Source organism: Larimichthys crocea, unplaced genomic scaffold (assembly GCF_000972845.2).
Source record: "Larimichthys crocea isolate SSNF unplaced genomic scaffold, L_crocea_2.0 scaffold269, whole genome shotgun sequence".
In the NCBI taxonomy this organism is placed as follows: domain Eukaryota; kingdom Metazoa; phylum Chordata; class Actinopteri; family Sciaenidae; genus Larimichthys; species Larimichthys crocea.
Window position 1 is genome coordinate 287,407 of NW_020853550.1, and position 12,922 is coordinate 300,328.

At 43.3% G+C, this 12,922-nt stretch overlaps 1 protein-coding gene across 1 annotated transcript in view; it reads left to right on the forward strand.

Annotated features, from left to right (window-relative positions):
• Positions 1 to 12,922, forward strand: part of plxnb1b (plexin b1b) — a 97,223-nt gene that overhangs the window by 57,142 nt on the left and 27,159 nt on the right. Inside the window, exons 4-6 of the mRNA XM_010745052.3 lie at positions 3,161 to 3,249; positions 4,542 to 5,709; positions 8,379 to 8,561. Coding sequence (XP_010743354.1) covers positions 4,552 to 5,709; positions 8,379 to 8,561 — 1,341 coding nt within the window. The 5' untranslated portion in view covers positions 3,161 to 3,249; positions 4,542 to 4,551. The remainder of the gene's footprint in view (positions 1 to 3,160; positions 3,250 to 4,541; positions 5,710 to 8,378; positions 8,562 to 12,922) is intronic.

Consider the following 12,922-nt stretch of genomic DNA (forward strand, 5'->3'; position numbering starts at 1 on the left):
TGCAAAGGGTGTTGTCAAAAGATATGTAAACTCAGACACAAACAATAGAGATAATACACGTTTTATTCTATTAAGAAATTAAGAAATGCGTGAGCATCATGTTATTTCGGGAGCATAACCTACTGTTATAACTGGTGCACTTACATTTCTGACCATGAAGAAAGAACGAATGTCTCTTTTTTTGCGAGGGGGTCCGTCATTCATTGTTATAATTATGACATTCACCGAAGTCCAGCTCGAAGTCCAGCTCAAAAGAAAGCTATCACTGGGAATCGAGCGGGAGTTCAGTTGTCGTTTTTTTCCCTCTCTCTCTCTCTCTCTCGGGGAACTGATTTCCAGGCATCTGTCTCCTAGCAACCTAAAATCAACAGCGCAGAGTACGCATGTGTAGGTTCATCAAACGTCGGCTACACCATTGTAGGAAGACAGCACCAAGCAAACGTCAGCTGATTTTGACACCTTGAAAACTGCTGAAGTCCGCAGGAAAAAAAAAAACTTTTGACGATGGTGACGAAATTGCCGTTGCGGTCTAAAATTTTAGCGTAGCGGGCCGCAACCATATAAAGCGCTGGCGAGAATTCTGTGTATATTGAGTATATATTTTAAATCAAGGCCTTGTGACCCCCTATGAATCCTTGGTGACTACTGGAGGTCGGGAGCTTCAGGTTGGGAACCACTGGACTGAGTCAGTTTGAAAGCTTATCAGATGCCAGAATGCTGCACAGCGGATTATGATGCTAAGTGGAAGGACAAGTTGTCATGGTCATTGTACTGCAGCAATCGCGAGGTTAAATTCCACACAATGTGTTGTCACGGTGGGTAATTCTACCCCTACAATTACAAATGACTAAAGGCAGTGCTGGTTTGTGAACACAGCCTCGGGACACATATTCCTGGTGATAACAATGCCAGGTAGAGGACTGTTTGGCAGTTTAAGGGAAACGACACAGTCCAAGCCAACTGCACGTCAAAACAGATAAATATTGTGTTGACTGCTAAGCATAGCATAATAAAGTGAATTTGTGGTACACAGTAGGTTGGCCTGCACTACTTTGAAGTGTAAATGTGTCATGACTAATTTACCAGGCTTTTTAGTCCTATTTGTCAAACTGTCCTGTGTGTTTTGTTGGAATAAATACTCCATATCGTCATGACCTGAGTTATGTTTCTGCAGACAGTGCAGTGGACCAGGATGGAGTCCATTACCTAAAAGTAAAGGAACAGATAAAGTAATTATGGGCAAACATTTCCTCCTCTCTCTTCACATCGAACTGATACCTTTGGCTTGCTGAAGTGACCAAAAAACACTTCCACTCGAGGCGATTTTTTTTTTTTTTTTTTTAACGTGAGAGAATTGAATCAGAAGTCCATTTTCTGGTTCTCATGTGTCTCAACCTCTGAATGAAGTTCGGCCTGATTGGATTATTAACTGCAGGAAAGGGAAACCACTTCCAAATGAGGTTGGCCTCAGAATGATGGCAGCCCAGTTTACTGTAGTTTTTGGCTTCTTGATTTGCAGCTTTCAGCAAATAACAAATTAAGATAGATGATGATCCAAACGACCTGTTACTTTTAGATGATTGGAGTGACAGCCTGCAAATTTAGACAACCCTGTGCTTTTATTCAACACCATTAGCCACGATGGGAGTGATATACATCCAGCTTGCAGAAACTGTTGGCTAGAGAAGGAAACAGGAGAATCACTGTATTTGTTAAAGCTATGCTTCTACGAGGTAACATGCCAGTCATTCCTGTCTCTGCTCCGTTAGGCTCTGGACCAGTGCCTTCAGGATTATCTGCACTGGGCTCTAAAGCGCCTTTACCAGGAAGTCGTGACATGCTGACTACAGGGTTCAGGCTCCTGAGACACAGAGTTGCAGTTTTTTCACCAAGTATTGAAAAGTAGCTCTCCCCCATCCCCAGGGGTCAGAGGACAAAGTCTGTCTTTTAATTTAGGTTTGATGATTTTAGGGTGAGTCACAGAGGCATCTATCAGTCCGCCTGACCTCTGTGCCTCTGCTTGTATTGGAACTGGAGGTAGTTCTACATGAGCATGCAATCGAGCGGAATAACAAACATTTGCAAGGAACTGCCTGATCAGGACTTTTATTTCATTCACATTTGTTTGCAAATGGATAACAGTGATCATAATCATTGTGTTGTAGTAAATGTTTTTTTTCCGTCTTTGGCCTGTTGCCAGGCCTTTACCCTCATTCCCACACACAAGAGATTGCCACCAACAAAGCAAGCTTTCTAATGCTCCTAGTGTGGCGGGGAAAGAGGTGTGTGTGTGTGTGTGTGTGTGTGTGTGTGTGTGTGTGTGTGTGTGTGTGTGTGTGTGTGTGTGTGTGTGTGTGTGTGTGTGTGTGTGTGGATTGGTCTGTTCACTGAGGTGAATAGTGTCTTTTTCAGTCTGTCTCCCTCTTTTTACCCTAACCTCCTCTTTGGATAAGCCCACTGGAGATCTGCCTGAACTCGCAAGAGATAATCCTACTTCTGTAGCAGTGGTGGAGTGTTGGGAGGCGATGCAGGAGGAGGAGAGGTGGATAGAAAGAACAAGGAGATTATGAGTGGGAAAGAGGAGAATATACTGTATTTGGAATGAAAGTGAGAACTGAGTGTAATTTAGCAGTCATAACTCGAGGAGACATTGCAGTATTTCACCAAGTAAAAGTGAAACAGATTCAGGTGCCCAAACAAGGGAACTCTTAAGGCCCCTCGCGAGGTTCTCATGCCATCTTCTTTTACCTCACAGCGACTTGTTTTTCTGGCAGGACTCTGAAACCAAAGGGTTTTGTACCTTGTATCCTAGCAATGAGGGAGGATTGTATAGTGAGACTGTGTGTGTGTGTGTGTGTGGCACTGAAAGCCTTCTTGGACTGACAGTACTTGACTTGGCCTCTGCTGAGGGCTTTTTTACTCGCAAAAACGGATGTAGCCAGTCAGACATAGGTCTGACAGGAATTTCAATGCGTATGAGCTTTCCACGATTTTTAATGGAGCGTACCGTTGCCAAAAAAAAAGGTGTGTGAACGTCAAGAGTTTGTGTTTGGAGAAAACACACTGTGGTTGAACCACAGTAATGTTGTTTAGACATCTCTGAATTCACTGCCACTGATGAATTATTTTTTTCTCATGCGTCCTTTCTTTTGTGTTGCAGGTTGTGTCCAGAAGAATGTGTTTTTAAACCCGAGCTGCTGGGAGGTTGGGAGGTGACATGCCTCTGTAAAACACCACTGGAAACAAATGGTGAGGGGTCGATGTCTCAGCTCGTCTATTATTCTGAAGGAGTCCTCCTGAGGTTGTTAAAACTGTTAAATGCTTTTCGGTATAGTCATAGATTCTAAAAATATCTTATCGTATCTATCAGTAGTTTTATTTGTTGTTCTTACATGACTAATCTGCCAGAAAGAAAGACTTGTGCGTCAAGTGATACTGCTCAGTGCAACAGAAGTGGATGTGGGATCAGTTAGCTTAGTCCAGTGCACCATAGGAACTCCAGTTCCTCTTGGACAGTTGTTCGCCGAGCTGTCCTCCACAGATTCTTGAGAGGATTCCAAAGTGTGGCTCCTAACCATTTTCGCACCATAGATGTTTTTTTTAATAGCAACACTGTTAGGAACTCACTGACGTGTTAGTTTGGGCTCTAGGTAGATCCATTGTTTGGGTTTTATATGTCAAAGTTTAGGATGTTTATCTGTCCTACTTCCTCTTAAGCTTGTGTTTTATTCAATGGCGGGATTACACTAGACGTTATCAGTCGGATATCACCTGGCGTTGAGTGTGACAACGCTTGTTTCATGTCCTGTAGTGTGTCATGTTGGAAGACAACCAACACAGCATCTGGAATGCTTCATAATGTCCTGACAAACACACTATTGTGTCAGTTTTTTTATTTCGCAATATTACTATATGCAGTATTGCAATATGACTATTTGTCCAATATGGTGTTGAATGTTATTGATAAGACAAAAGAGACATAAGAGCATAGGGCACTTTTTTATGCATAACTCTAAACACTGGCACAGGTCATGAAAGACTGCAAGTTGTGACTGGTTTGAGTCCAGCATGTAGTCTACCATGTCTCTCAGCCAAGTCACGACAAGAGTTCATGACTCTATGATTGCATATTGAGATATTGACACAATGGATCCAGCAGAAGCATCCCCCAGCATTAGCTAGCTTGTTGCAACCGTTATATATACACAGCACATGCAGATCAAGTAGGTAAGAAGGCCTCACATACTGATGATCTGTAGTCCTTTAATTCAAAAGTCCTTCAGTTGTTTTTGACTGTCCTCAAAGGTCTGCATACGCACAATGAAGAACAGTTTTAATATTCACTATATCCAATACAGCCAGTAATCCATACAGAACAATAAAGAAATGTATCCATAAGACTTTCTGTAACTAAATATAGGATCATACAGGGATCCGTGGCTTGTATCTGTCTGGTGGTTTGTGACATAAAAAAGTTTGTCCACTGTTTCAGTGAATATACACATGCTTTGTAACAACCTGCCCTGTCTTCTGTCCCCCAGCTCTGCTGCCATGCCTCCGGGGATGGTGCGTCGTCTTTCAGTGTCAGCAGTCCAGACACTTCTGTCTCTCCTACTGCTAGCCATTGGCTGGCCCTTCACCTCATTACTTAGTGGTGTTGTCCAAGGATCACACTCCCCTCCCTCCAGTCTTTATCCCACCTTCATCCGGAATGACACTCTGTTTGAGCACCTGGCCCTGCATCCTGACCCTAGTGTCAGTCGGGTCTATGTCGGGGCCCGAGATCACCTGTTCCAGTTGGATCGATTCCTCCAGCCTGAACTCCAGGATAACACTGGACCTGTTAAAGACAGCCGGGAGTGCTTACCTCCTGTAACTGTGAGCAACTGCCCTCAGGCTAAGGAGACACACAACCACAACAAACTTCTGCTAGTTGACCCTTATTCCATGGAGCTAATTACCTGCGGGAGCATCAACCAAGGGATTTGCCAGAAGCGTAGTCTGGATTCTGTAAATGTGGTACTTTTCTCTACAGAGAGGCCAGTGGATACTCAATATGTAGCAGCGAACCATCCCAATGTTAGCACCGTGGGACTCGTGGTTCGCTCTCAGCCTGACAGGCAGCCAGTTCTGTTTGTGGGGCGGGGTTACACCAGCAGCCACCCACCTATCTCCACACGAAACCTCGCCCATGAACCCGTCTTTTCTTACGAAGAGACTGCCAAGTTGGCTGTGGCCGGCCGCCTGTCAGAATACGACCATCATTTCGTAGCATCATTTGCACACCGTCAACACGTATACTTCCTCTTCTACAGGAGAGACTTAAAGTCACAGTCACGCGAGTACCGCACCTACATCTCTCGGGTTTGTTTGGATGACCAGGCCTATTACTCCTATGTGGAAGTACCCTTAACATGCTCCAGGGCAGGGAAAATGTACAACCTGTTGCAAGCTGTCCAGCTTGGGCTCACCAAGAATGGTGGGGTGGGTCATGGCTCAGAAACTCTTCTTGGTGTCTTCTCCACTTATTTGGCTTCATCCACTCGGCCCAGTGAGGACTCAGCCCTCTGCATGTTTAACCTCGAGGATGTGGACCGCAGGATTAACTCCACCAGAGACCTGTGCTACACACAGACGGGTAAAGAGGCAGGAGTGGAGGCAGCCTACATTGAGTATGAAGTCAAATCCAACTGCGCCAACCTGCCAGAGGTGAGTTCAACAGACTGAATTAATTTTTTTGTGTGGTCACTTGTCATAGTTGCATTGTGTGATCACCATATGCTATAGTAAAGGCACAATCGAATATCATACATGAATAGCAGTTTGAATTTACAATACAAAATGACTTCCCTAATAGCCATCATGTGATCCCGATGAAATGACATCACACATTTCCATGCTTTGCCTTACTACCAGTGACACTGGCTTGAGAAAGGCACTCATCACTTTCTCCAGTAAACCACAGAGGGGTCAACAGACTGAACAAGATAGCAGTTACGGCGCTCCACTCCATGTATCAGTGTGTGTAATTGTATGTTTGTGTGACGGGGTGTTACTGAAACGCAGCACATATGCTAAGAATGACTATAAGAATAAGAATGGCCTTGTATTGTATAAGAATGACATGTGATGTAGGGATTCAATGCTAACATGTATTGAAAAATGCCTTTTGGTACCAAATATTGATACCTAGGAAGTAAATCTGTGAGCCAATAAGCATGCCTGTATCGGAACGCAACTGAAGTTGACAGTGGATAATCAGACCTAGGCTAGCTGCTCTTTATTACAAACCACAGACATCACCCACAGTCATTCCCTTCTTCTTCGTCAGAGTTGACAGACTAGACACTACATCGGTGTATTGCCCTTTGTTAACATGAAGTTTCTAAAATTGGTATCAGAGTTGAAGCAGCGTTAAGTCAAAGCATTGGTACTGGTGTGGAAAAGTGTTAGTAGTTAGTCAGCCCTAAAGTGGCATTATATTTTATTCTTCTGCCTGTGTTTTAAAATTGGAGTATAAAAATTGAAATAAAGCAGAGAGGAACACTGTGATCTAGTCACTAAATAACCCAGTACACTTGGCATTCTTCTTGTTTTCATTGTTCTGTTTACAGAAGAACTCGCTGTCCTGTGACAAGCTACCAAAGCTGGTGCCGTGCATCTGAAGCTGTCCACGGGTGTCATATTCCAGCAGAGTGACCTTTGTACCAGACTGGATAAAATGAAATGTGACATTTTTGTAATAGACAGATGTGATGCTGAGGAGGAGGGTTTGAATTAGGTTGGCGCTCTGATAACACCAACTCTGCAAATCCTTCCTTTTGGTGGTGTGTTCATGCGTGTGCACGTTGTGGGCTAGTTTGACATCCTCCTCAATTACCACATCTCCTGTGACGAGGACATAGAGCAGTGCTGACCCCTCAACCTGTGCAGCTGCATACGACAGATTAGCTCTTGGGTAGAGGATAGTGCGGGCTGTGTAATTTAATAAAATTGCTGGTCAGGGAGGGATCAATCGGTGGCATTAGCCGTACTTAGTGAGGTGGGGTAGAGAGTAATGTTTAACAAGGATGGATAAAGAAACACCAGGCAGAGATAAGGCATTAAATGATACAGCAAACTGCACGGCTCTGTGGGAACAGTGACGAGTGATAAAAAGATTGAATGTGTCATTAAGATGTCAAATCTCAATTGGATCCCTGTACACAAACACCACAGCAGCTTCATCTCTGTTCATCCCAGCCAGGACCGTCCATCTGCACCAGGGACGGACTCTCACGCAAGCTCAAGCTATAAGGAACATGCTTTGTTATCCCTGTCAGGATTCAGGACTGCTACCAAGCATTAGTTTGCGCCTTCAGCAGTCTTTTCTTGTTAATGTTAGTGTGTCAGTGTTTATGGCTAAGTGTCCAGATGATTGGAGTCTGCATTGTGTCATTACAGCGTAATCACCGGCCACCCTCAGCCAGGGCAGTCAGTGACACGCCAGCCTTTAAGCTTTCAGGCAATGTTCCTAAACTGGACGTCATAACTTCATAACTATTTCAGTAGTCATAATGTAGTTTGGGGCTATTCTTAGCATGCAGTGACTCCTGCTTGTTTTCAGCTGATGGCCGGGTTCTCATGATGTGGCCCAAACAGTCTAAACTGTGCTTCACTTCCCATGGTTAACTTAATCAATACTCACTGAGCCTATATATAGCTGCTTAGACACTGTTTGGCTATGTTATTAAAACCAAGTCTACAGTTGTGCGGCAGTGAAACCAGAAAACCTTAGGTGGTACTGTAGTATTATTGTGTGATGAGAGTTCAGTAGTCTTTATAAAAGCAGGCCAAATAAGGAGCCCATTCATAACAACACACCAGCCAACTACATGCAATCCATCAAAACAAGTACCCTTCCAACAGGCAGAGCTCTCAGGTTCATTGCCTCTACTTCCTATTGTTAAGATTACCAGTTATGAACTGATGACCCTGCCTTCAAACGTCCTTGTCGAAAAAAATAAATTGCCCGGAACAAAAAACAACAACCGTGCCGCCAGAGCAAAGACTCCCCTCTGCCAAACCATGGAAGAAAAAACAAATTGTCTGTAAGCTTTAAAGCAGCGAGTGTACAAGTATCTGGAATCCAGTGATAGTTTGTTCCCAAACCCCAACCCCTCCACAATAAATCCTGCTGGGATTTTTACTCACCACAGTCGGAACACTGCTGCTTTATTTTTGGTAACTGGCTTACTTGCTGAGAAATGGATAACAGCTCACTTGAAAGGCTTTTTGCTCAGAACAGCAGTGTACTTTATGATGTGTGTTTCTTTTAAAATCAGGTCTTTTGTGTTTTTCACACACTCATTGTCTCTCTCCTGTGTCCACACTATTAGAACACCCTGGACGCATACCCCTGCGGCTCTGACCACACCCCCAGTCCAATGGCCAGCAGGATAGCCGTCGAAGCAGAGACCATACTGGACAGCCCGTCTGCCCGTCTCACTGCTGTGGCTGTCAGCGTGAGGGCGGGACATACCATCGCCTTCCTGGGAGACTCCAAGGGGAACCTGCACAAGGTAACACGATGTCACAGCTTTTAAGGCATGCACAGACAGATTGTTAGCTTGCACTCTGGGGTGTTTCAACACGCACACATCAAAATCATTAACAAGGTGCACTGTTTATGTACTAACTGTGATATTATGCAGGGGTTGTGCTGTTTTTGCTGGAAACATGAGGTAATCAACTGGCATACTTGACAACTTGTGTCATTATTTTGAGTTCAGATCCTATTTGGGTAACATGTTTGGTACCTGTCATATAATTGCGATATGTGTCCCTGCACAGACACGATGGTCAACCCAGCAGACATCTAGTTCATCTTTTCTGTGTTCACCTCTAGACACCAACCCCTCTCTATTCTCCTGCCAACCTGCAGAGGTCAAAAATAGTCTCAGTGTGTAGAGGCAGGCTGAACTCATAATCTGCTCCTGAGATGAATTCTCGAATACTGTTACCATTTTGTTAAAAAAAATCCACTAAGATTTTGATAGATTGTCCCATTGTACTGACTCCACTCATCCTGTAAATGATGAGAACATAGATCACCAAGCACAGCAGTCTGTCTGTTAAACCAGTGCCTCTGGTGGCGTAAAAAGATTTTAAAACAAGGTTTATATTTAATGTAGCATGGCTTTGTTTTTAGTACTTTTATAGGTGTACATCTGAATGTTATTCTTTCTGTTCATTACAGACAACCTTACCTACTTGTAGTAATAGAGAATAGTAGTACCTCCTGCCAGGTTTTCACACTGTTGTGTCCTGCAAAAACTGACTTTAGGTCATGTCTTTAATGCTTCCAATCAGTCGAGCCTTCCTAACTCCCTTTTTGCTCTATCACATTGAGCAAGGCTCAAGGACCTCAGTCAACTTCCTCCTTTTTCTTACTTAGATATGCTCTGTGCTAGCTTGTCTATGTTGGAAAGACAACCACGTCTTGAAGATGAAAAAATGACACACAGTATATGGGCTACATGAAGGCTACTTATGTTAGCTAGCTAAAGTTAGCAAAATCCTCGATAATTAGCTAACTATCTTTGTCAATGGTTAGCTAACTTGGTCAAATCAAATCAAATAAAATTTGATTTGTATAGCCAAAAGTCAAAAGGGCTTTACAATCTGTACAGGGAGTGACACCCTCTGTCCTTAGACCCTCGGTTTGAGTGAAAAAAGGTGGAAGAAACCTCAGGAAGAGCCACAGAGGAGGGATCCCTCTCCCAAGTGTCAATAGCTCAATACTCTTTGATAAAAGCAACGGAAAACTGCAGAGTTTTGTTGCATATAAATTGACATTACATAACAGTGTTTTGCTTTAGAACTCTTACCATGGCCTGTTAAAGAGAAGTGAAAGGCAATGGGGCGCTGTGTACTGTTTGACTTACTTGTTAATTATAATGAATAATACTGTAAGAAGTTTGTAATATTTGGTCTGACCCCAATTATAGCAGCATGAGTGGACTTGAGTGGCCAGGATGGAAGACAAGAAGTAGTAAATTATAACTTCTGCTTGTATCACAGAAGCTCAGTCTGCTTTAAAGGGGGGTTCCCTGCTGCCACCATCAATAGGAAAGTTTGTAACTTTGAGTCATGGAGACCAGCCTGTGAGCCTTCAGCTCGATAGCCGGCCCATGTGAATCTCCTCTGTAGTGGTGTTTTCCTCATCAGGCTGTGAGTTTGATTTTCAAGGTGCTGCATTTGAACACAGGGGCCACAGTGGAGTCACGGTGGGGTCATGTAGGACAGGTTCTCTCTGCAGGTTCAGATGGAGGTTAGGGTGAAGCATGGTACAGAAGACACAAGGAATGTTCTGTTGTGGATAGAAAATCAAAGAAAAGCACAGGATAACAGGCGTATGTAATTGAACAGAACTTGTCAGCGGAGCATGTGAGCAATTGGGAACTGTGTTGGTCTTAATGATCACAAAAATAGTGTGTTTATTGTCTATATTTATTTGAATTATCGATAACATGAAACACTGGGCTAATGTATAAGGTCAGTGATTGTGGGGGAGCCCCCTTGATATGAGGAGTTTACAGATCGTGAGCTCGTCTCCACACAATTGGCTCTTTGTGTCAGTTTTTTTCCTCAATGGTGGCCTGTGGTGGAGGCCCCCTGCACAAGCAGAAGTAACACAATGAGGACCATTAACATATTTTTACACAGTTACGTCATACGGAGACGGCTAAACCCTGAACAGCACATCACAGCAACCAGATAACGGAGCTCCATGCTCGCGTTGTGCACTGTCATTGCTGACTGGCAGACACGTGCACATCCTAACAGAGACGCTCATTCACAATAATGTAGAGATATCGGTCACAACAGCAGACAGTGTCAGCGTCAATGTCACCGTCATTAATGGACACATTGTCAGTCTGCGTCCTCCTGACTGCAGCCACCAACAATGAACATTCAAATTTCAACTTTGATAAAACCCCTAACTGTTCATCGAATGTGCTGTGTGCTAAAGAGGATTATCTGATCATCTGCAAAGAGAACAAAGTGAACCAACTTCAGACACAAATAACCCCACGCACTCACTCACTCCAGACTGATGACTGATCCTTTTTTTCCTGTGCAGCAGGATCAGAAAAAAATCCTGTTTTTTTTTGCATTTACGTGTACGACGTGCCCTGTATGAAGTGCATAAGAGGCAGTGTATATATTGGGATATTGTTGACATTTAAGATAGTTGTTTATCAGAAGAGGAAGAGTTTGTGCTTACACTACTTGCTCATTCATTTTTCTCTGCTGTGTGGTTGTGTGGATGAATCTGTCTCACAGTGTCTACAGATGAAACAAACCAGAATCATCGATTTACCTCCTGTCTGAACTGTGCTCCGTGTTTGTTGTTGTTCAGTCACTTCAGACACTCTGCTGTTTGTTTCCCAGCTGAGTACAGCAGCTGAGAGTTTATCCGTCATGTCTTGTTCTCACAATAAATCACAGAGCTTCCTGTCTGTCTGCGTGTCCAGTATTTCCTGTGACAAGTAAACTTGTGTTCTTATTGTTTGTCTTTATGTGCCTCGTGTAATGACCTTCCAAAGCATTGCTGACATTACATGAAATAGAAGATAAATGATGTGGACACTCAAACATTACAAACATGAATGATTCTATTCCATTTAGTTATTCAGCTTAAGTGGTAGCTTTTTAAGACACTTTTATCTAAAGTGACTTACAAAAAGGAAACAATCAGTGTACAGTGTGACAAGGAGCTGTTAGTGCAGCAGTAAGTACCGCTCACATAGACTCAAGGTCCAGTTGTAGAGTGGGGTAGATTTCTCATGTCCAGTTGTTGGTAGTGTTGGAGAGGAGGTCCTCTCTGAAGAGCTGGAGGTCTTCAGGAGGTTTTTGAAGGTATAGAGGGATGCCCCTGATCTGGTAGGAACTGGTAGGACGTTTCACCAAAGGGGAACAACAGACCAAAAAAGCCTGGATTGTCCTGAGTGAACGGGTGGCAGAGTCTATGATTATGAGTCTAACGTATGATTCCATGAGTGTGCTGCTGTAACAGCCCTCACTCTTCTGGTTTCCACCATGAGCAGAGATTTCAGCCACAAAAGCATTATGCGTCTTAATAATTAGTGAGGTCCAACACTGATGACACATGATAAGGTCAGACACAGGGAATTGTCCTGAACCAGGAAAGAGCTTTCCCCTGACTAGAATGTTCTTCAGTGTGTCATCAGATGAAAGTTTTCAATCATCATTGATCAGTCCTTTTTCAATCACATCCACATAACACAGCATGATGAACAGATAAACAAGTGCTCCGTCAGAGCTGGAGCCATCAGAGCTGAATTAGAACTTTTTTAATGATACTTAGTTGTTTCTGCTACAAACTTTGAAACTATTCCTATGACCATGAATCTGTTACTGAATGATGGACATCAATATTTACCTTCTAAATTTGCTCTGTGTGGTTCAGTATCTTTCAGTACAAACATGTTGTGTCTGAGTTATGTATCAGATCTCCTTAAGTTTCCTTGTTTTTTTTGTTTGTATTTTTAGATAAGAAAATCTGATCTTATGTTTTGAGTGCAACATGTTGACCCCCTCCCAGGCCCCTGGTAGATAAACATGGTGTGCACTGATTGGCTAATTGCAGCTACTGGGAATAACAGGAGAGCTAAATGAAGTTAAGCTGGTGTTCAGGACACAGGAGCCAGTATGATTTTAGGGGAAATGTAATTGCTGAAACATCAGCAGTCTTCTAAACTGTTGCATGGAGAGGCTGATAGTGACCAGTTAGGATTCTGTCTCTAAATGTTTGTTTTGTTGAGGTCAGCTCAGTGCGTAATGGTGAAGAAAGAGGGGTTTGTGCAGCAAGCATGCAAAGTCTGTTCTGCAGCTTCCAGTAAAACTTTCTCTCTGA